This window comes from Gopherus flavomarginatus, chromosome 1, assembly GCF_025201925.1.
Source record: "Gopherus flavomarginatus isolate rGopFla2 chromosome 1, rGopFla2.mat.asm, whole genome shotgun sequence".
NCBI lineage: Eukaryota > Metazoa > Chordata > Testudines > Testudinidae > Gopherus > Gopherus flavomarginatus.
In genome coordinates this window covers 122,838,087-122,864,434 of record NC_066617.1, presented here as the reverse complement: position 1 = coordinate 122,864,434, position 26,348 = coordinate 122,838,087, and the positions used below count along the sequence as shown (strand labels likewise).

The following is a 26,348-nucleotide window of genomic DNA, read 5'->3' as shown; positions in this document are numbered from 1 at the left end:
GCTGAAGGTCTGTAACTGAACTGTAACAAGAAGGTTAATATCTATCATTAATAGAAATGGATATATTGGGATAACTGTATCACTGGTCGAATGCCACTGACTTAATTAGATCAGGGATATATTATGTACACTCTCTCACGGAATTTTGAAAAATAAAACAAACACATTTTTTAAAAGAAAATATTGTCTTAGGATTGAAGGGGAAGGAGATTGATTATGGTGGTTTGTGTTCTCTAATAAGCTTTGGAGCTTCCTTCAGTCTTAAATTGATTCATCACTTTCTAACCTGTCCCTTTATAAATCATTGCATTTTCCTTTCTTCCTCCTTTCCCCTCCCCCTCCATCAAGTTGATTTTTAAATTAAATGCTTGCAGATTTTCCTCTCTGTATGTACAGGGTACACATAACCATACTGGCGGGAGATGCTAAAATGAGACAGCATTGTCACCACCTTAACAATGACAAAGCCAGAGGATTATGTGGGCTTTTTTTATTGTATGGACCTGGAGAATATTACTATTTTTCTTTTCCGCATGTTGATATGGATTTGTAACACAAGGGACTTTATCTCTACAGACACACGCACACACAGGCATTTTCAGAGTAATACATTATCTTTGCGGACACACAAGGCTAATCCATGAATAGGGCGATAGCTATGCTTCCTCTGGAGGAAAAATATCTTGTTTAACATTTTCAGAATACATTGTGGATTCCTATAAAAAGGCATGTTGGAAAGTTTTGAAAGGTGTTTGCATTTCCATGACATAATGTGCCGTTAAGTGTGAAGCAAGAAATTTTATAATTAGGTATGGTTTATGGACTTGGTACTCCAAGGCATTGATCTTATTGCCTTAAAGGACACAGACATGAAAAATATTTTAAATTAGTTATGACTGATAGATGATGAGAGAAAAATCTCTTTCCAGACAGACATTTAATACCTGGAGAGTCTTCCCTTTCCAGATATAGATATATCACATTGATTTAGCCTTAATGAACTGAACACAGACAGACTCATTTTTCTATAACTATTTTGGGAGGCTTTTGTTCTAAAATGTCCTAAAATTCAGGAGGAATTAAAGTCAACATAATGTACATGTTTTTTTTACTGAAAATATTTAAATACTACTATTTAATATTATATCTTTTGGAAGATATTTTGATGATTAAATTATTTCTATATTTAAAACTATTCCACTGTGGAACATCCCTTTTATGAAAAGTTAAACAAAAAAGTTTCTTTACAGGCTTAGAAGAGATGATTGGGGCGACTAGAATGGCTAACATTCAGGGCACTAATTCTGTGGCAATGCTCCATACATGCTTGGCCAAACTGCATCTCTTGTGCCAAAAATTTCATATTTCTATCTCTGATTTTCATTTTGTAATAGGAGCAACCACCATCTAGCTTGTAGGACATTTACTGTACATTAATAATAGCGAGGACGACAGTTCTGCCATGGATCTCACTCATGGATTCCATGACTTTGAAGTTTTTCAACAAATACCCATGACTTATGGGGTTTGAAGATGTGGGTATGTAAATGGCTGAAACAAATTTACTGATGACCTGGAGATCGCCCACCTTAAAACCAGAGTTGGAGGACAGACTAAGGTCTGAGTTCAGCAAAGCACTTAACCACATGCTCATTGTTAAGCAAGTACCTAAGTCCCATTGGCTTAAAATTAAGTGCTCTACTGAACAGGGATGGACTTACCCTCCTAACTTCCTACACCGCTGCAAGCTAAACAGGCAGATTCCATGACCACTTCATAGCTTTTTCAGGACAGCTACCATAACACTTAATTCTAATAATAGTTTTTATGTGCATGGAAAATTTCACACACAGCCCAATTCTCTGTTGTGTTACAGTGGAGTTATAACTGGCATAAAACTGGTGCAATACAATGAAGAATAAAGACAACACCACTGTAGGTTCAGGAAAGGATTGTGAACTCAACAAGGCACAAAACTTAGGTCCTGATCCTGAGGTAAACTCTATGGCCATATCAACACTGCAAAAAATGGGTGCATTTTTAACATCTGTTAACTAACTCATGATAAAATTTAAGTATCATGAGTTTACGCTAGGGTAAACTACAAATATTTGTAGACTGCAACAAATGATTGTGTGGTGTCTAGACTAGTCTTTAGGTTTGATTAGCCTTTGATTGCCAGGAACTCCAGGTAAAAATCTTAGATGAAGGGATGTCTCAGGGGTTTTATATAGGTGCAGAGGTCTGCATTCACAGTATATATTGCAGGATATGGAGCTTGGAGTGCAGTTAATTGTGTGATTAACATTTTGCACAGCTCCTTTCCAGTTTAGAACCTTTTTTGCTTTGGTCTCAACCCTGCAAGCACACATGTATAACTGAACTTAATGGAACTTCTCACATAAATAAAAGTTTAAGACGCTGCAGTATTGGGGTCTCAGACCACAGTCCTGTAAACACTTAGCCATGTGCCTAACTTCGCAAACATAAGTAATTCCACTGAGTTCAAAGGAACACTGTTCATGTGTAAGTTAAGCAAATACCTATGTGTTTTCAGGATCAGGGCCTTAGCTTGAAATTGCTGTGTAGTTTCAGTCCCGAATTGCTGATCTACGTCCCATGGTCACCAAGACTTGGAATGCCATTATGGGGCTGCATTGCACATATTTCCTTGCACTAAAACACAGCCCAGGCTGCAACTGAACAGATGATGAGTCCCACAAAAGAAAAGTCAAGGATTTTCACACAAAGGTACATTCTTTTGCAGGAATTTTTGGTAATTTTTCATAATTCAAAATGGCAATATCTACTTCACAAAAAAAATCTTGAAAAAGTGAAATCTGGGGCAGCGGGGGATTAGTACCCTGAAACAGGATGGAGATTTTTGGTTGTGTTTTTTTTCTGGCGCATAATATTTTGAAAGAGAATTCCTTACTTTAACACAACCAGTTAAACTCTACTGCATCAAACTGTAATAGCACCAAGCTGCTGCATAAGTATATTCTGTGATCTAACATGGTCTTGTGCTTTCTTTCATTTCCCAAATCATAAATGAAAGAAGGAAGAACTAGTTTAACCAAAAATAAGATGAGTCTGCACCACCTCCAGAATCTCAACTCAACCTATTTGTCTTCTTCATTCCTTCCCAAATTATCTGTCATTTAAACATGCATCTTTGTTTTAGGGTTAGATTGGAACCCCCTCAAGTTTTATGTTTATAACTGATACTGAAAAAAAACTCTTAAACTCATGCCTGACTTTATGCATGTGATAGTACCACTGAAACACATGTTTAAGTGTTTGCAGAATTGGGGGAGGGGCAAATTTTGCAGACTCACATGATTACAATAAAACTAGATCCAAATATTTGGGTGCTAACTCAAAATAGAGCCTCAGATGCTTTTGTTGTTCCCCAACACTAGGAAATTGTTACTATGAATGTTTTAATCTTGTAGTATTTATCATAATTTAGATGTCATTAATTTTAGTTTAAAATTTCCACATCCTTTCCAAAACAGCTTAAACCGCTTTAATTAAGAGTCCTCTTTAATTCAGTTTCAGGCAGATTAATCTAATAATTAGAGACTTTTCACAAGTAAGCTAATGCTCTTCTGGCAAAACAGGCTGAGAACAAATACCTCATTTTGCAGTAGATATTCCACTTGACCTCCATATTTCATAATAAATGTAACAAGGTTCTTCCTGGAAATTAAAAAAAAAATAAAAAAATCAACATTCAGTTAGTGGTAGGTAGAAAAAGAAAGTGGGCATTATTTTTACCTCGCACTATAAATCAAGAAGAACTTCATTGGCCACAGTGATTTTACATTGGTATAAATATGAATTCAGAATCAAGACAAGTGCTTATATAGATTTCAAAGAATATTGGACCTGACAAGTCACTACCTTTATGTTGTCACTTACCCTTGCACAAAGTAGGTTTAAAATGCTACCATTCCAATCTGGTGGCATTTTACACCTACTTTTTAGAAACATAAGCCACTTAAGCATCTGCCTAAAGCTAAGGATATGCTTAAGTCCCATCGACTGTGTGTGTTTAAAGTTAAGTGCATGCTTAAATGCTTTTTGAATAGAGATGGACCTAAGTGCTTTGCTGTCTAGGTTTGAAAATAGGGTGGAAATCTATGGATAATCAAGTCCTATGTCTGCAAAACGACTGGAAATAATTCTGAATTTTATAAACTTTGAATCAGATCACTAGTGTAGAAAAGTACATTTTTAAAAAGGGACAGTGTTGAAATAATAATCATAAATTTAAGTAATTACTTATATTTCTAATATTTAGACATTTAATTTTTTCAAATGATTTCAGTTTCAATGATTTCCCTTACTTTCTAATATGTATGTTGTGGCTTTACTTTTCTACTCCATTCAGGCTGAACTTGGGAAACTGATGTAACCCACATTAACCTAGTGTAGATCTCTATCCCTTGAGTCTGTTCCTGCCTCGATCCTGTAATATATGTTGCTCATGTATATATCATGTTAGAACCAATGTATATCCACGGATCCAATGACATTAGCACATCAGGTAATATATGACAGTTTTGCAACATAAGGCAGCAAAATGTGAGAACCACTCTCAGATGTTGATTTCTATTCAAACTTGTACATGATAATGCAGAGTAATATACTACATACACTACAGCATTCATTTTTTTAATTTCCTGACAGCTGAACTTCTTGTGGCGTGCTGCCAGGTTTCCTTTCCAAAAGGCCATTTATTAATATGCTAATAAAAAACTGTATCTAGCAACACTCATCAGGGAAACCAGCATGTTGTATTTAACAGCATCTTGATGTTGAGGAATTTGGGCCAAAATTAGCCCTGGCCTAAGTGAATACAATTCCACTGATGTCCAGGGATTTACCCCAAGTTTGAATTTCACTCTGGGTGTTCATTATAGCGAGGGATGGAGGTGTAGACCTACCAGTGGATATACTGATCTGTTTCATTAGCTACCCACTTGCCTATAAGAGGAATCTGCTGATTTGCAAGGGTAAGGTATCAGCTCATTCTCATCATTTCATCCCAGGCCAGATAATAGCAGCTAAAGAAGTCATGTGTTCATTATTCTCCATGGGAGCTAGGTAGAGCGTGACCATCTTAACCAATTTGGCTCCTGGGACAAAAATGTTGTTTCATTTTGCCATATCATGACACAAATATCGCCCTGTGGCATTTCATTATGATGCGGCTGCCCACTCAGAAACTGCTATTAAGAATAGCAAAGGAGGGCATCTTGTCGTGTAATGTGATTTATTTCCAAGTCTTCACTGCAGAGTTACCTCCAGTTATAACTCAAGTGTTGCTCCAGCTCAAGTCCCGTCCACACACAAAATCCTTTAACTCAATTGTGTTAGTGCTTTCAATTTGAGTTGGATGGCCTTAGTGGTGGTAGAGGCTACATGCTGAATAAACACAACTCCTCAGCTACTGATACAATTTTTCTGTGCAGATCATATGCTTGCAGTATGCCCACTCTCACATGAACTTAACTCAAGGAGTTAGATACACTCCAATTAACTCTGCAGTGAAGACCTAGCATAAAAAGGCCACTGCTAAATCTCCTTCTGGTATAGGCAGGAGGAAAGGAAACCTCTGTTTACCAATGAGTGGGTTAAGAGCCAAAATACTGGAAGGGAAAGAGAAGCAGACTGTAAACAAGAGTTGTGTTTTTTACGAAGTGCTTTGTGTTTGTAAGAAACTAAATAGATCTTTTGAAAACATCCCATATAGTTCAAGGTGACCTTGAGCAAGTCACCTCACCTGTCTGTGCCTCATTTTCCCATCTGTAAAATGGGAAATGTGATATTTATCTTCCTTTATAAAGCACTTTGAGATCTATGGATGAAAAACACTACCAGATTTAACTATTATTATATAAGAGCTAAATATTCCTCACTCCTTCAAAAGTTGCTCAGTGAAAGTGGAGGGAGAGTTAGCTCTGCGGATATGGGGAAATAAGTGGACGTCATATGTCTTGATTTTAGAAAAGCTTTCAATACGGTCTCCCACAGTATTCTTGCCAGCAAGTTAAAAATGTATGGATTGGGTGAATGGACTATAAGGTGGATAGAAAGCTGGCTAGATCATCGGGCTCAATGGGTAGGGATCAACAGCGCGATGTCTAGTTGGCAGCCGGTATCAAGTGGAGTGCCCCAGGGGTTGTTCCTGGGGCCAGTTTTGTTCAACATCTTCACTGATGGGTGAGGGGATGGATTGCATCCTCAGCAAGTCCGCAGATGACACTAAGCGGGGGGGGGGGTGAGGTAGACACACTGGAGGGTAGGGTTGGGGTCCAGAGTGACCTAGACAAATTGGACGATTGGGCCAAAAGAACTCTGATGAGTTTCAACAAGGACAAGTGCAGACTTCTGCACTTAGGATGGAAGAATCCCATGCACTGCTACATGCTGGGGATCAGCTGGCTAAGCGGCAGTTCTGCAGAAAAGGACCTGGGGATTACAGTGGATGAGAAGCTGGATATGAGTCAACAGTGTGCCCTTGTTGCCAAGAAGGCTAACGGCATATTGGGCTGCATTAGTAGGAGCACTGCCGGCATATCGAGGGAAGTGATTATTCCCCTCTATTCAACAATGGTGAGGCCACATCTGAAGTATTCCATCCAGTTTTGGGGCCCCCACTACAGAAAGGATATGAACAAATTGGAGACAGTCCAACGGAGAGCAACAAAAATGATTAGGGAGCTGGGGCACATAATTTAATGAGGAGAGGCTGAGGAACTGGGCTTATTTAGTCTGCAGAAGAGAAGAGTGAGGGGGGATTTGATAGCAGCCTTCAAGTACCTGAAGGAGGGGTTCCAAAGAGGATGGAGCGAGGCTGTTCTCAGCGGTGGCAGATGACAGAACAAGAGGCAATGGTCTCAAGTTGCTGTGGGGCAGGTCTAGGTTGGATATTAGGAAAAACTATTTCACTAGGAAGGTGGTAAAGCATTGGAATGGGTTTTCTAGGGAGGTGGTGGTGGTGGAATCTCCATCCTTAGAGGTTTTAAGGCCTGGCTTGACAAAGCCCTGGCTGGGAAGATTTAGGTGGGGCTGGTTCTGCTTTGAGCAGGGGGTTGGACTTGATGACCTCCTGGGCTCTCTTCCAACCCTAATCTGCTAGGAGAGATCTGGGTGTCTTTGACACATCAGCCCTAGAGCTATATTGAACCCTGTTATAACTACCCTTGTTAAAATAGCACCTGGTTACAAAGACTATGTTATGAAGAGTGAACCCATTACCACAGTATTTATATTGGTATTAGGCTCTGAAAAAAGTCTCTCTTTATGAGCAGCAGCATGAGAAAATTACAGCTCCTTCAATCCAGGGAACTTTGGAGAAGTGGGGGAGGGGATGTTTTTCTCCCAGCTGTAATTTTCAAGTTCTCCTGTTCATAAAGAGAGAATTTTAAGAGCCAAACACTTCTATAAATGCTGTATGATAATTTTTCTCTACATAACACCATTCTCATCGATTTGTAGTGAGTTGCTATTTTAACAAGACTAGGTATAACAGGATTTAACTACACAGTTAACACTCACTGTGCTTGTAAAAATGCTATGGATGGCAGAGAGCACTATAGCTGACTATACTGAAATACACAGAAAGTCATTTTGTTGCAAACTGGAGAAAATAGAATTTTTCTTTTATTTATGATAGAATCTATAATGAAAATGTCACATACATGCTCAACATTAAGGGACAGGGAGAAAATATAGTTCAATAAAGCAGACCATTCACCAAACAACCAGTGAGGACAGAAGGGGAAAAAAAACAGAAACAAAAACAAAAACCTGTTGAGCTCATTTTACTTCACTTGCTGTAATCTCCATCCTTAGATAGAATTTAGCCAGAGCACAAGAGTTAAAACAACCTGGCTCTGCATGACTTCCAATGAATACAAGAGCACAAGACATCAGCTTCTCTTTTCATCTCAAAGACAGTACTGTGATAAGAATCTGATGCATAGAAATGCTTTAATTGCTGGTCCAGTCACATGGCCTGGTTCAGGGTTTCAGTCACATGACAAAGATCAGTATCTACTGACTTCAGTAATTACTGTCAGAAGCACCTCCAATAGCATCATGACCACTAACATAGTGATGCAAAAATTGGCTCAATACTGACTCATTGGAAGAACTGGCATTTATTGAAAGGCCAGCAATGGTTCATACTGCACCCTCTGTTGTCTTGGTAGTTCTCCCATCCATGTACAAACCAAAGCCTGGCTCTGCTTAGCTTACAAGTGTTGATGAAATCACAGCCCCAGGGCATCCAGGTGCTGATAGCAAATATATATGGTTATCAAGCACAGCTACTCCAACTACTAACATTCTTACCTGGACACCTTCCAAATATATGTATATTGTAGCAGCTGGTTCACATTAAATTGACTTTGGTCATCTTCAAGCTGTAGAGAAAGGAGCATATAAAGAGTTACATAACTGCTGGTATGAAGCATCTAAATGGTACAAATTTGGTTGGTGCTTCATAATGTCAGTATGTTCTTTCATTATTTTTGGCCCATTACTGAAGACTGATGAAAACCTTCCTCTCCTTGCCTACATGTTCTTGAGCCCTTAGATAAACTTTTAAAGCTGGTCACACCACCAGCCTGACCTTGGAAAGTAAGAAGCTCATCTTGAGTAAAATCCTCATCACTTTTGTGCATTTTCAAATAAAGACTTGATTGCAAATAGAGAAAGGCTGAGGCCAGAAATTTCCAATCCAGTCCTGGATTTTTTAACACCCCCAGATTGAGGAAGAGTATGGCTCAAGGTTATGGTTTCTTGCATGAGTTTAAAAAAAAATAGGAGCCACTTGAAAAAATTCCTAGTTTGTCATAGATTTCAAGCACACTCAAACTTCAGGATATTTTGATCTGAAATTGTGTTTGGTGCCCATCTTTCACATTAAGATTATATTTTGGTTTCTCCAGGTTCTTGCCTTTTTGACAGAGGAGAAATCCCAGCCCGTATCCTCAACCAGCAGTATAGGGAGAAGACATTCTCTCAGGAAAAGCCACTCCTGCATGCTACACCAAGTAGAAGACATTTCATACTCCTCCCACCCCCACTCCCGCCATCTGCTTCCTCCTCCTTTTAGGGAATACATTGGGGATTATAGTCATATGGGTGACATATGGGATGGGAGCCATGTTTACTGATAAACAGGGTCAAAATCCAACACACTTTTGCCATCTCCCCAGAGAGAGACTTTTCCCCACCATCTTTACCTGCACAGATTCTGCTGATCAGGCCACCCCACCACCCATCAGAGGTACTCTTTCTTCCAGCCCCATGAATGGCCTCCCGCCTTCCTTTGATTCTTGAATCTCTGCCTTTCAAGCAAGGTAGTTCCCAACATTCAGCCAGCAAGCTGCCATTGCCTGTGTTCTGCACAGACAGCTCTGACTCACTGCCGAGTCCAGATCTCTGCTGACTATAGGGCCTTGAAGTATGCTGTGAAATAACTGTCCATAGCATGACAATGGAAATCAGAAGGCAAGTTAACTGAAACATCTTTATGTCTTTGATAATTAAGCAAGAATACAAAGGAAACAAAAGTAACAGCGAAGATACCTGACACCCAGTGCTTTAATGGCTCCCCAACCAAACAGTTATCACTGGCAAAAATGGGAGTAGTCATGCCATGTGAGCAATCATGCACAGCACTTGATAAGAACTCGAAGATATGGTATCAGACAGAATTGTAAGGAAGGAATGTGTAAGTCCCTCCCAAAACCTGTATAGTTACTGTAACAATGCTTAAAGCTCCTCCCCCTTCCCCCCCGCCCCACCAACAAACCAACACAAAACAGAGCAGTTAACATGAAACAAAAACATTGCTCAATGATGGCATTAAAATGCCTTAGGGTATGGCTACACTAGCAGCTGTACAGTGCTGGGAGTTAAACCTGTCTTTGTACAGCTGAGTAGGGAAAGCGCTGCAGTCCGTCCACACTGAGAACTGCCAGCGCACTGTCGTGGCCACATTTGCAGCGGCATTGGGAGCAGTGCATTATGGGCAGCTATCCCAGCGTTCAAGTGGCTGCAACGGGTGGGGTGGAGTGTGATAGGGAGCGTGGGGGGGGGAAGAGAGAGAGAGAGAGAGAGAGAGAGAGAGGATTTTTGCAGCTGACACACTGTCAGCAGCTGCCTTGCAAGTTCCAACCCCCTCCCCACCCCTCTCACTCACTGAAAGCAAACAGCAGCTGATAGGCAGCCTCCCTGAAATGGACCCCCTGCTCCCTCTCTCCCACACGCCATGCCGTTTCTCTCCTCAAGCCCTCTCCCTCCCCCTCTTTTCATGCAAACACTAGCTGTGGGCGTTCCAAAGGGAGCCCCCTGCCTGCCTCTGCTCATTCACAGCAAACACTAGCTGTGTTTGTTTTTTTGATAAGCAGCTTTGGGAGCACAGAGCTCACAATAAAACAAAGAGAGGCATCACAACAAAACAAAGAGTAATCTTTACTTAAAAGCATTATGGGAAGCTTCCAGAGGTCAGTTACAGCGTACTAAGATTATTCCTTGTTTACACTGGCGCCCCAGTGCTGCAGCAGCAGCGCTATTCTCTTTATTCGTCTCTTGGAGATGGAGTACAAGCAGCGCTGTAGCCAAGGAGATACAGCACTGTATGTGCCTTACCAGTGTGGACGGGGAGTGAGTTACAGAGCTATAAAGCCACTAACAGTGCTGTAACTCTCAAGTGTAGCCAAGGCCTTAGACTCCACAGCCAGGGGCGGCTCTAGGTATTTTGCCACCCCAAGCAAGGCAGGCAGGCTGCCTTTGGCGACTTACCTGCAGGAGGTCCCCAGTCCCACGAATTCAGCGGCAGCCTGCGGGAGATCCGCCGAAGCCACGGGACCAGCGGACCGTCCTCTGGTATGCAGCCGAGGGCAGCCTGCCTGCTGAACTTGCGGCGACCGGCAGAGCGCTCGCCCCCCTCCGCGGCTTGCCACCCCAGGCACGCACTTGGCGTGCTGGTGCCTGGAGCCGCCCTTGTCCACAGCACAAAACCACAGCCAAAGGTGTTAATAATCAGGGTCCATCCTCACCCAGTTAACTGCAGTGGATCAAAACCCACTGAGGTTTCTCAGAATAGAAGTACATGGAAATGCTCTACTGAGCTTGTCAAACAGCATTATGATTCTGACCTCAGCACAATAGACTGTGGCACAGTCCCAATTCACCTTTTGGCTCCCCTCTGTTCCATTATATGCAAGCATCCAGCACCACAAATTTCCCAGGCCTGCTGGGAACCAGGAGCACTGTGCACATGGTTGAAATCAGGTTGCCGATACAGGCTTTGGAAAGCAGTTGTGTCCTCTGTTCACTTGATTGTATTCCTCTTCAGCCTCACATATGTTACATAAAGCACAGCATGCCATAATAATCAGAACCATGTTGGCATCCAGACAGGTCTGGGGGCTTCACTAACGTGCTTTCAAATGCCCAAAGGTGCATGCCACCACCATTCTGCAGCTACTCAGCCTGTAGTTGAATTCCCTTTTTCTTGGGTTGGCAGTTTTGGGGTAAGGCTCCATGAGCCACAGTATGAGCAGATATGCAGGGTCCTCTAAAATCAATGTTGGCACAAAAAAACCACTGTAAAGTCTCACCTCATTTGGGGGGAAATAAATTCCCTTCTTTCCCTCTGCAGCAATTAGCACTCTGACATCATGAGCCTTTCTTGTATGCCTAACATTTGTGTTCATGAACTGCCCCTACAGCCCACTAAGCCTTGGAGAACCGTGAACAGTAGCCTTTGTGGTTCATGCATTTACTGGCCCCTTTCGGAGGGTAAAGTATAGGGAAGTGTGTTCCATCAATGATCTCTGCACAGATCAGAAAACCCCTCTGAAAACCCAATATAATTTCACGATAATGGCAACCACCTGTGGGTGGATCTCAGTTCTAATAGCCTGGTAAACCTGTACAACCATCGCCCCATCAGGTGATTTCCCAACCCCAAAATGGTTGGCAACTGATGGGTAACGGTCAGATGTTGCCAGCTTCCAAAGGGCAATAGACACCTACTTCTGTACTGGTACAGGTTTCTGAAATTGAGTGGTGTGGTGCTGGAGGGTTGGTGCAAGCTTCTTGCCTAACTCAAGGAAGGTCTCCTTCCTTGTTGTTAATTTCTGCAGACACTGGTCTTCATTTCAGGTTTCTAGTATGATGTGGTCCCACCACACTATGCTGGTTCTCTGGGACCAAAATTGGCAGTCCAACCATGGGCATACCACTGTGACCCTGGCATTCAAAACATGTTACAGAGGTAGGGCCCCAGCAATGTCACGGTCCATTTTGGTCAATTTCACAGACCTAGGATTTTAAAAATTGTAAATTTCATGAATTTAGCTATTTAAATCTGAAATTTTACAGTGTTGCAATTGTAGGGTCCTGACACAAAAAGGAGTTGTGGGGAGGGAGTCGCAAGATTATTGTAGGAGGGGTTGCAGTTCTGCTACCCTTACTTCTGCACTGCTGCTGGCAGCAACACTGCCTTCAGAGCTGGGCTGCTGGAGAGCAGCAGCAGTGCAGAAGTAAGGATGGCATGTATGGTATTACCACCCTTACTTCTGCGCTGCGGCCTGCAGAGCTGGGCCCTCAGTCAGCAGCCACCACTCTCCGGCCACCCAGCTCTGAAGACAGTAGTGCAGAAGTAAAAGTGGCAATACTATACCATGCCATCCTCAATTCTGAGCTGCTGCTGGTGGTTGGCTCTGGCTTCAGAGCTGAGCTCCTGGCCAGCAGCTGCCACTCTCCAGCTGCCCAGCTCTGAAGGCAGCATTGCCGCCAGCAGCAGTGCAGAAGTAAGGGTAGCAGTACAGAAACCCTTCCTACAATAACCTTGCAACCTCCCCCAAAAACTCCTTTTTGCATTAGAACCTTATAATGACACCACCATGAAATTTCATGGTTAAATAGCTGAAATCATGAAATTTACTAGTTTAAAAATCCTATGTCTGTGAAATTGACCAAAATGTGCTATGAATTTGGTGGAGCCCTAAATATGAGGGTGTGCAGTATGTCTGAGGAAGGCCCAACTCACCATTGGATTGGGTCTTATGAGAAGCAGCTTAATAGTATGCAATACAATAAAGCCTGTATCTGTTCAATTATAGCTTCCTCTGCGCCTGCTGCACTGGTTAACATTTCTGCCTGCAAGCAAAACCCATTCTTTTCTTATGTGAGTCCATTGTTGCAAGGATTCCTTAGGGCTGGAGGAGACCTTTGGTTCGGTGACTTACGCTAGCTCTACAGCTGTTAATGTTCTCAGCTGCTATTAGTAACTGAGGCCTGGAGATCTCACATTCATGTCAGTTATCATTAAGGGCAGATCAATAATTTATTTGAACGTATTGTAAAAAGTCAGCATATCTGATGACTCCCTACTGTACATTATTGATTAGCGAATGCCTTGAGACAACAAATGTTTTCTAACATCCTGATCACTACTAACTTATCTTCCAAGACTGTTATTAACTGGTTAAAATATCAAAGCTTAAAAATTACTTTGTTTGTTAGTAATAATTCTACCTGGTAGTTGTAACTATTTCTGCAGTGTTAAATGTCAAGAGCTGCACTTACTGCGTGCTTGGTCTACATAGTGCATTGCAGTATATTAAGCCTAATTTAGACCTGTCAAATTAGAACAGCAAAGGAGCAGGCTTTTGCATACTAATGGGACGAAGATTTTTGGTCTGCTGCAGGATGAGGGATGATTCAACATAGGAAAATACTTCCATATCATTATATCACTAAGAGTTTCTTAAATATGCAAAAATTTTAGGAAACAAAAAATGCATCTCTTACCATCAGATGCCAATGAATTTATTTTTCTCAATTTGAAAATATTTTTATTGTAACTACACATGCATTAACATAACACTTCTACTACAATGTTATCAGCATTAATGCTGGTACATTCCACTTTAGCAAAAAATGATCTCCAGGGTTGGTAGCATTTCCCTGAAAATCCCTATATAGCAGGCGAGGATTCGGTCCTCCTGAAGATTCATATTCTCCCCTCTCCCCCCGCCCTCAAAAAAATGCTAGGTACATGAGAATGGCTTGCTAGAGAGAGGGAATAGCAGGTGTTGGCTAAGTACTCCTCAGAGAGGAACTCCGAAGGCAACTAAACTTGTGGTGGAGGCTTGGACTAGATTTTGTGCTGTCTCATTCAGATATCTTTACATGACTGAAACCAAACCCCAAGAAGGGGTAAGTTTTTCACCCGTTACAGTTTACGTGGATGCATTTTGGAGCCACTGGTCAACCAATACTTTTAAATATCCTAAGTTGTATACATAATACAGCAGTTGTGAAACACAAGATCAAAGAACAAATACAGCGTCCCATCCCCTGGAGTATTTTACTACTATTCTAAATGTTCATCATTTTGTGAGGAAAATACTGTACCTTCCCCACCCACATAAAATATTTGCCATTTTCAAGATCTCAAAGTGTAGGATATGCTACAAGATGATGAATTTGTTGCTATTTCACATGCAAAATTGCCACTGACTTCAATGGAAATTTTTGTTCTGTGAGACAATATAATTAGGTCTCAATATTTTTACAGCATAACTGTTAACTCCATGGTCTCTACACAGGCTTTATTTGGAGGTCTAATGAGAATCTAACATCTAGAAAATTCAAGTACTAAAGGGTCTTGTTCAAGAGAGTTGTGCCTGGTAAAACTCATCTCTCAAAAAAAAAAAAAAAAAAAACCAACCAAATTAAAAGGTCATCCACTGGCTGAAAAAAGCCTATGATTTCAAGGAAAAATCTGAGGCCACATTTCTTGCTTTTTCATTCCTTGGCTCAAGACAATTTCCTCTTTCCTTCTGAATACATCATAAAATACCAGCTTCCTATGCAAGGAAAAAAAATGCACCTTTACCAAAAAAAGTCTTTGGCTGCATTTACTAAACAATTTTGAATATTATTACTGGCCCTCTGAGGAATTATAACGTCCTCGTTTTACAAATAAACTTGTCAGTTTACAAATAAACTCATACATACTCACTTCTCATTGTGCTAAACAAAACTTTCCTTTTCCTCTGTCTGCTGCTCTTACTTAAGACTTCCTGCCTTTGTATGCGTGTGTGTGTCTTATTGGCTTTGTTTCACTTAAATAGGCTCGATAAAGCTTTAGGGGGGGGAAATCTGATTTTTAAGAGCTCTTCACCAGACGCATGAATCTTCAGGAAGTGGGTAGAAGGATCGTCTTCCTGTATTATGACATACGCCTCAATATGAATCTAAACTCTTTCCCTCAAGTGGTTACTACTAAAATTATGGGATATCAGAGCACCTATTTGTTGCAAAGTAAACAAAATAGAGCAAATTTATCCCTGCATGCACTTATATGAGCTGTGAATTTGGTCTGAGGAGTCTAATGTCACATCTCTGGATTGCAAATGATTAGCTAACAATGTGAAATATGAACGCAACGCTGGATCTGTTGCCCCCTCCTACTTGCAGTGCACTGTTCCTATCACCTCTCAAAGACAACATGCTGAACACATAAAATGATCACTAACTCAGCTGGACATCTAGGCTTGGGCACCTAGGAATAAGTTAAAGATCTGACAAATGAGAAGAAGGATCTGCCTGTCACCATAGGAAGTGTAGCCCTCAAGAAATAACTTTATGAACTATAAGCTGTAGGTACAATTCTGCATTTAGATTGATATTTCAGTTGGAAATGAGTAGGTATGTGGTGGCTGAGGACAGATTTAGTATTGTCATATGCCTACCTGTATGTAAGCAGTACTAGGCAAGTGGTCATGCTGTCCTAGTGTTATACCATATCTACAAGAAACACTATCACCTTTCTTTGTATTTTCCTAAGGAAGATGTCTTCCAGAACCGTTTCCCTTTCTGTTGACATTTAAATGAATCAAGGTGGGAAGGCCAGTGGATTTTTCACCAGAATGATTTGGAATTTTTAGTCAACAATTTCATTTCTATGATTGCAGCAAAGAATCCTGTGGCACCTTATAGACTAACAGACGTTTTGGAGCATGAGCTTTCATGGGTGAATACCCACTTCCTCAGATGCATATAGTGGAAATTTCCAGGGGCAGGTATATATATGCTAGCAAGCAAGCTAGAGATAACGAGGTCAGTTCAATCAGGGAGGATGAGGCCCTGTTCTAGCAGTTGAGGTGTGAAAACCAAGAGAGGAGAAACTGGTTCTGTAATTGGCAAGCCATTCACAGTCTTTGTTCAATCCTGAGCTGATGGTGTCAAATTTGCAGATGAACTGAAGCTCAGCAGTTTCTCTTTGAAGTCTGGTCCTGAAGTTTTTTTGCTGCAGGATGGCCACCTTAAGGTCTGCTATAGTGTGGCCAGGGAGGTTGAAGTGCTCTCCTACAGGTTTTTGTATATTGCCATTCCTAATGTCTGATTTGTGTCCATTTATCCTTTTCCGTAGAGACAGTCCAGTTTGGCCGATGTACATAGCAGAGGGGCATTGCTGGCATATGATGGCATATATTACATTGGTGGATGTGCAGGTGAATGAACCAGTGATGGTGTGGCTGATCTGGTTAGGTCCTGTGATGGTGTCGCTGGTGTAGATATGTGAGCAGAGTTGGCATCGAGGTTTGTTGCATGTGTTGGTTCCTGAGCTAGAGTTATTATGGTGCGGTGTGCAGTTACTGGTGAGAATATGTTTCTATGATTGCCAGTTTTGTAATTATGCAATAAGAGTCACACATGCAGTATATTTCTGAATAACTTGCAGAAGTGAAGGTTGTGTGTAATCTGAGGCAACTCCATGACTATGCTACTATTTATTTCAAAGGACAATATTTAATTACCTAGTGGCTTTAAAATGATAGATAAAAGCTTTCCACGCCTACCTCTTTCCAGGCAGCTAACCATACTTGGGGATCCCAGAGCACTTTAGAAAAGTGAATTAAGTCTCAAATCTTCTGTGCAATAGAGAAGTATTGTTATAGCAGGAGCACTAGATGGTGCTCTTACATAGAGTCTTACACGTTTTTCTTTTTATTAGTGTGCAAACATGTTTTTAGCCTTGTAAAAAAATATATTGTTAGGTTTGTAAAGCAGATTCTCTTGGGGAGCTACGTTAGCACAAGGAAGTTTGCTCTATGTTAGATCCTTGTCTACACTGGGGGGGGGTGGAAATCGATCTAAGTTACACAACTTCAGCTACGTGAATAACGTAGCTGAAGTCAACGTACTTAGATCGACTTACTGCGGTATCTTCACTGCGATGGGTTGACTGCTGCCACGCCCTCGTCGACTCTGCCTGCACCTCTCGCGGCGCTGGAGAACAGGAGTCGACGCGAGAGTGCTCGGGGGTTGATTTATTGCATCTAGACTAGATGCAATAAATCAGTCCCTGCTGGATCGATCATTGCCTGCCAAGCCAGTCAGTTCTTGGGGCAGGGTAGCTTCGTGGGAGCCAGGCATTGGTGACTGGGCTGAGATTTCTGAAGGAAGGAACTGTCTGCATGATATTTGTGACCACCTCTGTCCCAGAACTGGTGTGCAGGTATAAATAAAGCAATCTGCTCTAAAATACCCTGACTCAGTGTCACTGATTCCTCCAACAACAGGAAGCCAAACTGCAAGACCCCAGACATCTGCTACAGCACAGCAGAAGGGATACAGTGTGTGAGTTGCTTACCCCACTCCATAAAAGCTTCACAAACCATCAACCCATTTTCTACAGATCACCTGACATCAGTGAGATGTTAATTATTTTTGGTCACCACTGATCTGAGCCAAATTTTAAATGGTGACTTGGTGATGAAAGCCTCTCTATCATATATTTCCGATCTCCTGAACCATCAGTCCTTCTGCTACCAATGGAATCTCAATTACAGATATTTTCAATTGCTTGCAACAAAAAAAAAACAACACTTGTTGCATACTCTGGTAATGCAAAGTGCAAATAATTTGAACCACTGCTGTATATGATAGCACTGTCTCTTCTGATTTTATCTGTTAAAAAGGTAAATAAGTCAAAAGAAAAGATATTTTAAAACATATTATATTTGGCCTCATGGCTTCTCCCTCTCCCCCCAGTATTGCAACTGATGAATTACACAGAACCTGAGAAATCTTAGCGGGATACATATCAGAACTGGAAAGAAAAGAAACCCTATTTTTTGTATTAGAAATCTGTTATCTGATCCAAATTTTCACAGACTTGGACTAGTAGTTCCAATTTCCTCCTTTAGGCAGATATCCTACCTGTGGATAAAGGCAACCCATCTCCAGTCAAAACCACCTAAAACATCAAGGTCTCCTTTGTAGTGTGAAGTTTGGTTTTGAAGGAATTCAAGATTGCCCACAGGGAATAAAATTCACATCTAGCAGCATGGATCAGTATAATTAAAGCTCAATAATCCATTCCTAGGTACTTGAATCACAAATAATCTAAATGAGAATCTCTTCAAATTTAAAGTGCGATAAGACTATATCTTCAGCAGAAATACATTCTCTCTCTCTTACGCACACACAAATACTTAGAATTTCATTAACCAGGATCTGGATCTGATTTATCTTGTGTTGGATTTTTACCCTTAATATGTTTCAAAAATGTACAAGGATCAGCCAGGGGAAAAAAAATGACAAGCTGATATAACTATAGTTCAACTCCAATAAAGCTGAATTCTTCTAACAAAGGTAACATTTGCTCTTCTCATGTTCAAGTATTCTCTAGGATTACCAAAAGGATAAAGAAAGCCTAACTAGAGGAGAGAAGCAGAAAGACTCAGAGTATGTTACTTTAATGATGAACTACATTTGAATGTACACTCAAGAAAGCAAACAAGCCCTTTCTGATTATCAATGCAGATGGTTACAGGAAAGGATTGGAGAGATTTCACTTCCTCAGGCATACTGAAAGAAACAAGAAAAAAAGTGACGCACCGTTCGAGCCAAACTTTGCTGATAGCTGGTGCCTTTCTGTAGACGAAGCTGAATGGAGGTGGTTGCCTTGCGAAGACTCTCATGACTGCCCAAAGCATGATCGCTGCAATTTGGAAGGTGGTAGGAAAGGAGGGGGAGAAAGAAAAAAAATCATTATTCCCTATTCTCTCACACACTTTCCACCAGGCTCCAGCAACTTCCGCTATGCATCCAAAACAAGGTTGTATTACACAAACACAGTGTATTGCTTCTATAAAGGATTGTGAAGTTTTCACCATGACTTGTTTTTAAGGGCTGAATGGAAAAAGATTAATAGAATCATCAGTAGAGTTGACGCTCTGATTTAAAACATGCAAGTTCTGTAAAGAAATGACAAGGAAGAAAGATGGAAATAAAAAGATCTTTCCATACTCTCTCTTTAAAACCTGTTTGTTCATAAACCTCAAATTACTATGGGTTATAGTCAAAGCACCCTGGACATAATGTATTATTATTTATTTACAATAGTGCCTAGAAGCCCTAGTAATGGATCAGGATCCCATTGTGCTAGGCACTGTACAAATAGAATTAAAAATGGCTCTTGCCCCAAGACGATTACAATCTAGGACAAGAGGCAACAGATGGGTACAGACAGTAAAGGGAGTTATGAGGAAAATAATGAGACCATATTTGCCTGTGCGATAGACAGTAGATAATTTGTATTATTTCTATGTCTTGATACATAACTAAATAGAACATACTGGATGAAAAAAGTGTAGCTGTATTTAATTGGTTTTTAGAGGCTGGGTAGAAAAGAATCTATATTTGCAAATCATATACATAAATGAGCATGGGGCCTGATTCTCACAAGTTCCAAAGCTCAAATTGTGCCACTGACAAGGAGAAGGCAAAGGTGGCTGTAAGTCAGTTTCCGACCTCCTCTAATCATAGGTCCAGCCAGGGGCCCAAGCAGCTTCAAGGCTATTCTACCTTACATCAACTGAAATGGTTCAATAGGGACAGGTCTGCCCAGAGTGCAGGGTACTCTGTCTCCACCTAGAGTGCTCCAATAATCTTCATGCTAGCAGGGAGATTCCCCTGTCAGGAGAATCCCCAGGTCCCCCTGTGTTTCTTTAGAGTAGCTTTCAGTGCTTTTAGCATTTTTGGATCAATGCACAGGAGACTTCCCCTGGGCTGAGAGTCTGGCCTGGTATTTCTAATTTTATGTAGAGTTAACACTGTTCCTTTGGCTATCATTTAAAAAAATTAGGCGAAATAATGCACCAGTGATTCCCAGTTATAAGCCAGAACATTTCTTCAAATTAAAAAAAAATTAGGGTTTAGCGGTATCGATTTTCTACAATGACAAATTTATTATTGGAACAAGTTAACATGCACCATCAGTAACATCTCCAGTGCATGTTCTGTCAGGTTCATGTTGCCTCATTCAGGCTCCTGGACATGACAGCAAGAAGGATTGATCCATATTTATATTGCTTTTCAGCATGGCAAGCTGTTCCAGAGCTCCCTGGGCCAAGTAGGAGAAACAGGTTTGCAGTACTGATTGCCACTTCTGGAGTGCCCTCTCGTGCCTGGACTTAGCATTGCAGGGGACTTTGCCTCTTGTCTGCCCCTGGCGGCCACTTCCTTGACTGCAATGGCCAGTTCCTGCCTGTTACCTTCTCCCCACTCCCTCTGTTTTCTGTGGCTTGGCCCTCCGGCTAAGTCATACAACATCTTATTCCCCATCCAAAACAACAAAAAGTTCAACTTAAAGTCTAAACCAAACATCTAAATCACTAGTTCTCCTGCCCCTCTCAGATTCCACTGCTTATTGGCCCCTTTTTCTGGCCCCTGCAGAGCTCCTCTCATCTTACTTCTTCCCAGCAGGATTCTCCTCCTGCTTCTTTTCAGCTTTACTTCTGGGGATCCTCCTGCCTCTATCTTGCCTCCCCCCCAGAAGTTTTCTCTACTCCTTGTGGGTCTCTCTCTCTCGTTGCAGGCCCTAACTCTGAGCTCTCCTACCCAGGAGCTAGTCTAATCCCAGTGAGTATCTCAGCCTCTTCCCAGGGGGGCACACCCCTTCTTTCTCCCTCCAAACTCTTTCCCCTTCTGCTGAGCTCCCAGCTCTATTTAAGGAGTGTTCTGCCTGTTTCACTACCACAGCTGGGGTTAGTCTTTCTAATTAAGCCCCCATTACACCCAGCTGTGTTAACTAATTAGTCCTGCATTGCCAGCTCAGTGAGGCTCAGGGGTAGCTGCTAAACCATGGACAAGGCTAGGCCTAGCTTGCCTCAAAGGCCCAGCCAGCCCATGACCAGGTTCTTTTCAGATTTACCAACCATCAGGGAAGGCATGAAATTCAGATGGCAAGTAGGTCTATCCATATCTAAGAGAGTTCTGTTGGGAGGGGCTGAAATCAGATTTATTGGGTTTAATTCCCAAAACACAGGTCCTATGAACCTATGACAGAAATAGGGGCTTATAGAATCAGGGCTGGCTCCAGGCACCAGGGAAGGAAGCAGGTGCTTGGGGCAGCCAATGGAAAGGGGCAGCACATCCGGGTCTTTGGCGGTGGGTCCCTCACTCCCTCTCGGAGCGAAGGACCCACCGCCAAATTGCCACCGAAGAATGAAGCGGCGCAGTAGAGCTGCCACCGAAGTACCACCGATTGCGGCTTTAACCTTTTTTTTTCCCCTCCCCGCTTCCCCACTTGGGGTGGCAAAAAAGCTGGAGCCGGTCCTGTATAGAATGTGCACATAGCATACTAGGAACAACTGCATCTCACATGGGGATGTCGAATAGAAAACAAAGGTTAATTTTAAATCATTAACTAGCACACTACATGGCTGTCAGAGATAATTACAAAGGATTCAGACTTCTGGGGAATTCTGACTTCTATGAGTAAATGCTCTACACATATCCCACAGTGTAATTAGGAAAAACACAAGCTCCCCATTTCCAACCACAAAAGGTAAAATTGCAGAAGTGGCATTTTGTGACAGACATTGAAGGCCACAGAAGGAGAAACCTATTTCTATCTGATGAAATAAATACCTAGGGCATGGTCCTTTGACAATGCTTCTGCACATTCGCAAGATTCCTTAATGTTAAAAGCGTACAGTACAGATTTAGAAGAAAAAGTTAGAGTGCAAAAGCACTAGCTATTATATTGAAATAATAAAATATTTGTACTGTTGTTGTCAGCTCCCACACCCCCCAGTCCCTTACTGCCTCCCTCTCTCTTTCCATACAATGTTCAAATTCCTCATCCTCACCATTGGGGTTCTGCATGGCTGTACCTGCTCCTACACCTCTCCTGTCACTTCCCATCAAGCCCTGATGCTCTGCCCATGCATCTTGCCTCACTGCTCCCTTGTCACCAACTACTCTTGACTTCATCATCCCTTTACCAGCCCCAAGTCTATAACGACAGTTCTTTTCCTATAGGCAACACATCCTCATACTCCTCCTTCAAATACCTTCACACCCACTTTTCCCCTTGCAGAAGTCAATAGTGGAATACACCTCCCCTCTTGCCTTACCCTCACACTATATTACAACTAGCGGAACAATTGGAAACATTACACATAACATATTTATCAATCTTGAATCTCTTGACCATGTTCCTATAATTTTCTAATTTTCCTTTCTGCAAATATTAGTGTGAATGGATTTTGTTTTGCACAAATGTTTGGAGAGGAGCCTTTTAGTCATGCAGCTATTGGGGCATGAATGAATAGATGGAGTGGGTTAATGACTTTTGAGGAAAACATAATCAAGTTTAAAATCTAGTTCAGGTCATAAGAAAGAATAGATGTAGCTGTCCACAAAATAGATGTTCTATTTGTCACAAGTTTATTATGTACTGACAGACTATCAATGGTCCATTCTTGAAGCAATATAAAGGGGGTGCAGAACCCCACAAAACCTGGCTCTCTGTGCAGCTGTTACCTCATCTATAAAATGGAGATAAAAAACAAACAGTCATCTTAAAGAGATGTCACGTGCATTAGTTAAGTATCAGAGGTGTATCTGTGTTAGTCTGGATCTGTAAAAAGCAACAGAGTGTCCTGTAGCACCTTATAGACTAACAGATGTATTGGAGCATGAGTTTTCGTGGGTGAATACCCACTTTGTCAGATGCATGTAGTGGAAATTTCCAGAGGCAGGTATAAATATGCAGGCAAGAATCAGTCGAGAGATAACGAGGTTATTTCAATCAGGGAGGATGAGGCCCTCTTCTAGCAGTTGAGGTGCGAACACCAAGGGAGGAGAAAATGCTTTTGTAGTTGGCTAGCCATTCACAATCTGTTTAATCCTAAACTGATGGTGTCAAAATTTGCAAATGAACTGAAGCTCAGCAGTTGAAGTCTGGTCCTGATTTTGTTTTGCTGCAGGAGAGGCTGATGAAGGAGGTGCTGTTGTCATCAGGAACAGGTCTAACTACGAAAAGGAGGCTGCCAGACAACTCTCCAATACCAAATTCTACAGGCCACTTTCCTCAGATCCCACTGAGGACTATACTAAGAAACTGCATCATCTACTCAGGACACTCCCTACACTAACATAGGAACAAATCAACATACCCTTAGAGCCCCAACCACAGTTATTCTGTCTACTACTCAAGATCCATAAACCTGGAAATCCTGGATGCCCAATCATCTCTGGAATTGGCACTCTCACTGAAGGACTGTCCAGATATGTGGACTCTCTACTCAGACCCTACGACACCAGCACTCCCAGCTATCTCCATGACACCACTGATTTCCTGAGAAAACTACAATGCATTGTTGATCTTCCAGAAAACACCATCCTAGCCACCATGGATGTGGAGGCTCTCTACACAAACATCTCACACACAGATGGAATACAAGCTGACAGGAATAGTATTGCTGATGATGCCACAGCACAACTGGTTGCTGAGCTCTGTGACTTTACCTTCACGCACAATTATTACAAATTTGGTGATAATATATACCTCCAGACCAGTGGTACCACTATGGGCACCAGCATGGCCCCACAATTTGCCAACATTTTTATGGCTGACCAGGAACAACGCTTCCTCAGCTCTCATCCACTCATGCCCCTTCTCTACCTATGCTACATTGATGACATCATCTGGACCCATGGGAAGGAGACTCTGGAAAAATTCCACCACAATTTCAACAGCTTCCACTCCACCATCAACCTCGGCCTGGACCAATCTATACGGGAGGTCCACTTCTTAGACACCACGGTACAAATAAGTGACGGTCACATTACAACCCTATACTGAAAACCCACCTACCGCTATGCCTACTTTCATGCCTCCAGCTTCCATTCTGCACACACCACACGATCCATCGTCTACAGCAAGGGTCGTCAACCTATGGCATGTGTGCCAAAGACAGTATGTGAGCCAATTTTTATGGCACGCTGGAGCCTGCCAGGACTCCAGCATGCCATTAAAAAATCCTGCCCAGCCTGGCCCGCTGTCTTCTGCCCTCCGCTCCCCCCGCAGGGGCAGGGAGCAGAAGCATAGCCGTGCGCACGGGGTGAGTAAATGGCCCCACTCTCCGGGCACGGCAAGCCACGGGGTCCGTGCTCCCGGACCAAGCGCAGCAAGCTGCCGGCCCCTCCCCCACCTTCTCTCCTCTCCTGGAGCCCTGCCGCCGCATGCAGCACTCTGTGGGTTGGGGCGGCGCACTCCTGTGGGGCAGCATTTGGCTCCACGGGGAGGCAGACAGGCTTCCCGCTCAACCAGAGCTCTGCCGCCGCCGTGCGCAGCACTCTGAGGGGCGGGGCTGTGTGCTCCTGCAGAGCAGCGTGTCTTGCTCTGTGTGGAGCCTCATGGTAAGGGGTCCAGGGCTGGGGGGGTTGGATAAGGGGTGGGGGCAGTCAGGGGACAGGGTGGGTTGGATGGGGGGGTGGGTGGTTAGGGGCGGGGGTCTCTAGAGGGGGCAGTCGAGGAGCAGAGGTTGTTGGATGGGGCATGGAAGTCCCAGGGTCTGTCCAGGGGCGAGGGGTGGATAGGGGTCAGGGCAGTCATGGGACTGGAGCAAGGAAGGTCCTGAGGGCGTAGTTAGGATGGGGGGTCTCTGGTGGGGGTGGTCAGGGGACAAGGAGCTGGGGGGGTTGTATGAGTTGAGAGTTCTGGAGGTCCTGTCAGGAGGCAGAAGTGTGGAGAGGGGTTAGCGCAGGCAGGGAGTCGGGGGGGTTGGATGGGTCAGGAGTTCTGGGGGTCCTGTCAGGGAGCAGGGAGTGGTTGGATGGGGCATGGGAGTCCCGGGGGTCTGGCTGGGGATGAGGGTGTGGATAAAGGTCAGGGCAGTCAGGGGATAGGTAGGGGGTAGGGTCCAATCCAGGAACAAGGAGGCTTAGATAGGGGGCGGTGTCCTGGGGGGCAGGGGTTCCAGGAGGGGGTAGTCAGGAGACAAAGAGCAGGGAGGTTGCGAGTTCTTAGGGGGGCAGTCACCCAGCCCTCTCCCCTGAGCCCTGACCCCCCAACACACACACACTGCCCTCTGCCCCGCACACACCCCAGGCCCCTGCCCTGAGCCCTGTACCTCCCTCATGCACACCCAGCCCTCTGCTTGACTCCATCTCCCTCCACCCCCCAACAACTCTAGCCCTGACTCTGGCATCTCCACACATACCCAGGCTCTCCTCTGCCCTGTCACCTGCACCCCCCCACATACCCAGCCCTCTGGGTCCCGGCCGCCGGCCCCACACGGCCTGCTGCTGGTCTGGGGTTCCGGCTGCCGGACCCTTGCCAGCCGGGGTCCCGGCCGCAGGCCTCGCTCAGCCCACTGCCGGCCTAGGTGAACAGAACCCCAGACAAGCAGCGGGCTGAGCAGGCCAGCAGCATAAGATCAACATTTTAATTTCATTTTAAATGAAGCTTCTTAAACATTTTGAAAACTTTGTTTATTTTACAATTCAACACTAGTTTAGTTATATTATATATAGACTGAGACCTTCTAAAAAACATTAAAATGTATTACCGGCACGCGAAACCTTAAATTAGAGTGAATAAATGAGGACTCGGCACACCACTTCTGAAAGGTTGCTGACTCCTGGTCTACAGCCAAGCGTTGAGGTACAACCGCATTTGCTCCAGCCCCTCAGACAGAGACCAACACCTACAAGATCTTCACCAAGCATTCAAACTATGATACCCGCAAGAGGAAATAAGGAAACAAATCAACAGAGCCAGACATGTTCCCAGAAGCCTTCTGCTACAAGACAAGCCCAAGAAAGAAACCAACAGAACTGCACTGGCCTACAGTCCTTAGCTAAAACCTCTTCAATGCATCATCAGTGATCTACAACTCATCCCTCGCTTTCACAGGCCTTGGGAGGCAGGCCCGTTCTCACCCACATATAACTCACAAACCTTACGCATATTCTCACCAGCAACCACACACCGCACCATA

The 26,348-nt window shown here is 43.1% G+C and overlaps 1 protein-coding gene across 4 annotated transcripts in view; it reads right to left on the bottom strand.

Annotated features, from left to right (window-relative positions):
• The window catches only part of PIK3C2G (phosphatidylinositol-4-phosphate 3-kinase catalytic subunit type 2 gamma), a 307,432-nt gene that overhangs the window by 263,311 nt on the left and 17,773 nt on the right, over window positions 1-26,348 (bottom strand). For all 4 annotated transcript variants that reach the window (XR_007776329.1, XM_050967900.1, XM_050967911.1 and 1 more), the window contains exons 5-7: window positions 18,952-19,054; window positions 8,368-8,438; window positions 3,639-3,702 (exon numbers count right to left, since the gene is read on the bottom strand). Coding sequence is in view for 3 of the 4 variants with exons in the window: in XM_050967900.1 (XP_050823857.1) it covers window positions 3,639-3,702; window positions 8,368-8,438; window positions 18,952-19,054 (238 nt within the window). In the remaining variant the exon portion in view is untranslated. The remainder of the gene's footprint in view (window positions 1-3,638; window positions 3,703-8,367; window positions 8,439-18,951; window positions 19,055-26,348) is intronic.